At 61.4% G+C, this 3832-nt stretch overlaps 1 protein-coding gene across 1 annotated transcript in view; it reads right to left on the reverse strand.

Moving 5' to 3' along the window:
• The window catches only part of VOLCADRAFT_88201 (uncharacterized protein), a gene marked incomplete at both ends in the record, with an annotated part of 6325 nt that overhangs the window by 1411 nt on the left and 1082 nt on the right, over nucleotides 1–3832 (reverse strand). The window contains 5 exons of the mRNA XM_002947969.1: nucleotides 197–383; nucleotides 870–1085; nucleotides 1959–2107; nucleotides 2523–2703; nucleotides 3595–3768. Coding sequence (XP_002948015.1) covers nucleotides 197–383; nucleotides 870–1085; nucleotides 1959–2107; nucleotides 2523–2703; nucleotides 3595–3768 — 907 coding nt within the window. The remainder of the gene's footprint in view (nucleotides 1–196; nucleotides 384–869; nucleotides 1086–1958; nucleotides 2108–2522; nucleotides 2704–3594; nucleotides 3769–3832) is intronic.

The raw sequence follows: 3832 nt of genomic DNA on the forward strand, positions 1-3832 counted from the left end.
CCGCCGTCGCCGCCACCGCCACGGCGGCCTCCTTCGTCGTCTTCGTCTGAGGAAAGCAAATCTATGACGTCTGGCGACGGCGCCCGCTTGCGCTTCTGGCCCGCCGCCGCCGCCGCCGCTGCTGCCGACACCGCCGCTGCCGCGCGACGCAGCTCCTCCTCCTCGTCCGTCTCCTCGCCGTCGCTGCTTTCCTCACCGGCGGCGCTCGCCCTGCCCGCCATCCCTGCCGTTGGTGCTGCTTTCAGCGGGTTGTCTTCCGTCACGCTGTAGAACCTGTCCCGCCAGCCCGCCGGTCGCCAGGATCCATCCGCCTCCACCTCCACCTCCATGACGGCGGGATGGTCTGCCAGCGCCGAGATGATGCGCTGCATGTAGGTGTCGATCTGGCGATAGGGGCAGGGGCAGGACGAGGAGGAAGAGGAAGAATGCACGGGTCAGAGGGCAAGATGGCGAGCGAGCTGAGCAGCTGCTGGAGGCAGGGGCAGGGGCAGTCCCCTAAGGAAGGAAAGGGGGAAAGACAACCCTGGACGGGTCGGGCAGTGTCGTAGCTGATAGACAGGCATATCTATGTCTATGACACCACCCATGAGGAGGGGGCTCAGGATTACGCAGACGCCTCCCCCCTTTTTGCGATCCAGGAGCGTGTAACCCTTGCGCACATACATCCATCCATACATACAAAATTTCCTTTTTCCTGCTTATTTCACGCATTCAGAAAACGAACCCTTCCGACCACCCCCCTCCCCTCCCCTCCCACAAGCCCTCTAAATAACCCCTCCCCTCTTCCACACAATCCACCATCCTTCTTCTCCTCCCCCCCACAGCCACCCCCACCGCCACCGCCATGGGCCCCAGTCCCCCATGCTCACCTGCAGCGAGTGTACGGTGCTGTGGTTCATGCTGATGGGGCACTGCCACTTCCGGGTCCGGGCGGCGCTGTCCAGAAAGGCCCTCAGGTCGAAACACGCCAGACCGCGCACCTCCACAAACCGCGCCGGCGTGTGCACCCGCGCCCCCAGGATGGGGCAGCGGAGGGACACCACTGTGGCGCCAGTTTGGAGCTCATCGTCATCGTCGCGAGCCAACTAATAATACACGGACACGTCAACAAACACACATGCACACATACATACACACACATATGTACGACAAAACACACACACAACCCCACGCGGACCGATGTAAGAAAAGATGGGAGGGAAGTGGCAATTTGACACAGACACATACAAAGACACATACACAGACGCATACGCATACGGCGGGTGCGGCACCAAGTGCAGGAGCCGACCGACCCACCGATACGGCACGTGTCAGAATGCCGTACGCCAGATGGGTTGCCGCACGCCGTAAAGGGCATTGGGGCGGGGCGAGGGGAGAGGCAGGGAAAGAGGGGTCGGGCAGCTGTCAAGTGTGGTGGCGAATCATTTTCAGCATGCAAACATCATATCAGTGGTGTTGCTGGCGGTGCTGGCGGTCACTTCCCCCACAGGGGGGTTGTGGGATCATCTGTCTAAGTCGTAAGGTAAGGACAGACACACATACATACGTGTGTACATACCCTCGTCGCTCCTCCCACACCATGCTCCTCCCACACCACGTCTCTTAGCTGCGGACGACAATCGGCAGCACCAGCGCCACCACCAACCAAGCCACGGCAAAGGCCCACAGCTAGGTGACCAAGCCGTCAACCAGCCAGTCGCTCTCCCCCCTCTCTCACTTGAGACCCCGTGCAGCGTCCAACACTACGTACTGAACAAACAGCGCCGGTGCTGACGCGAGACGCGAAACACATTCCCCACCCCTCGCAAAGGTCGCCGTCGAGGTTCTCCCTACCCCCGCCCACCTCGCAGTATACATACATACATACATACATACATACATACATACATACATACATACATACATATACACGCATGTGCCTGTTCTCTGCCTCCCCCTCCCCCACCACATATACACACCTGCTGTCGCACCCTCTCCACTGCGTCCCGTACACTGAGCTGTGGCGCCATAAGGCCCTGCACCTCCTCACAGCTCCGCCGCTTTACGAGCAGCACCACCATGACGTACACAGAGCTGTCCGTACACTGCATTGTCACGTGGAAGCGACCTGACGAGTGGGGGCGAGGGGGGGGGAAGCACATACGGATTTCAAAAACTAACTGCGTTAGCCCCCTCCCCCGGGGGGTGGGGTGCGGGTGGGCGTGTAGAGCATGAGGAGGGGGCTCGTGCCCGGCTTCAGTCCCAGGGGACATCGCGGAGTTCGGTACTGGACGAGGAGAGGTGGACGGCTGGTGAAGGCGGGGTGGGTTGGGGGGGAAAGGCGGGGTGGGTTGGGGGGGAGAGGGGAGGTGGACGGCTACAGAGGGCGATGGTGCACGTGCGCCGTGTGTCGTGACGAGAGCGTGTAGTGACCAGGGTGCCGCCGGAGGCCTCCCCTCCCCACCCCCCACTTCCTTTCCTCCACCCATCCCCCCACTTCTTCTCGCTTAACCCCCCCTCCCCACCCCGGCCGCCCCACCCACCTCCCGCCGCGCTGCTCCACAGCTGGCCAATGTTGGCTGGCTCGTCCCGGCCATTGGCCCCCAGCTTCTGGGTGCTGTTCCGCGAGTACACCCGGTACTGCACGTTGTTGATGCGCAGGTCGGCACCCAGCGGCCAGTGGAAGCGGTACGGCACCGGGTCGTTCAGCTGCAGACAACCCAACTGGGCGCACAGGGAGGGGGGGGATGATGATGACGATGATAGGAGTGAAAGATCAATAGCTGCCGATGGCGCGCAAGACACCGACTGCCGTACAAGTACAAGTCCAAGTCAAGGGGGAGGGAGGGGAGGAGCGGGGTGAGTGCGGATGGTCAGTTGGTGCGGCAGGCCTCCCCTCGCTGTGCTGCGCTTTGGGGCCCATACGGCCGGAGGCGTTTACCCCCCCCACCCCGCGGGGTGATCAATCGCACTCACGAACAAAAACACACCTACATATATATACACATACAAAAGCATTTCTCCCCTCCCTTTCACCCCTGCCTCCACCCGCGCCCCTGATACCTGCAGTTGGTGATCCCCCTGGCGGCTCTTCAACTTCTGCATGTGCTGGGATGTCAATACGAAGGTGCGATCTGCTGATCGAACGTGTTGCATGGAACCATTCACCTGAACAAATACCACAGCACCAGTAGCAGCAGCGGTAGCAGCAGCAGCACTACCTGTTGTAAAATAACGGCAGGTAAAGGGCGGCATGGAGGCCGTCCCCCCCCGCAGCCAGCCCCCACTACCATGCCCCGCAGCTTCCCAAAGCATTTCTTAAAAACCGCAACCTCTGAAAGCGGCGGCGGTCATTGCTATTGTTACCATCACCATCACCATCACCACCAGCAGCGCTACCACTTTCCCAAGTTTACCACGCTTGTCGTCTTGCGCTGCTACCGCTACCTTTCACAACGGCGCACCTGACCAAGCATTCATCGCAACTAACCCATCCCCCCAAACCCCCCGCACCTCCCCTATCAGTCTTTCCTTGGCATCACCTTCACTCGCTCGTGGTTCGTCTTCCCCCCCCCCATTCCCCCCCTCACCCCACCCAACCAACCATGCACTCACCGACGTCTGCTTCCCCGTCGACGACAGCCGAATGACCGACGTGATGCCTTCGGAGTCCTCCACCAGCCAGAAAGGGTCAGCCCGCTTCGCACGACACACCTCGCAGTAAAACTCCCCGGCACCCGCCGGCCGCGAACCCGGGCCCTGAACCGCCAACCCAACGCACTGCCGATGCTGCCACACCGAACAGCCGCGACACTGAATCACGGGCTGCCAGTCCGCCGTTGAACCGCATGAA

This window comes from Volvox carteri (assembly GCF_000143455.1).
Source record: "Volvox carteri f. nagariensis unplaced genomic scaffold VOLCAscaffold_8, whole genome shotgun sequence".
Taxonomy (NCBI): Eukaryota; Viridiplantae; Chlorophyta; class Chlorophyceae; order Chlamydomonadales; family Volvocaceae; genus Volvox; species Volvox carteri.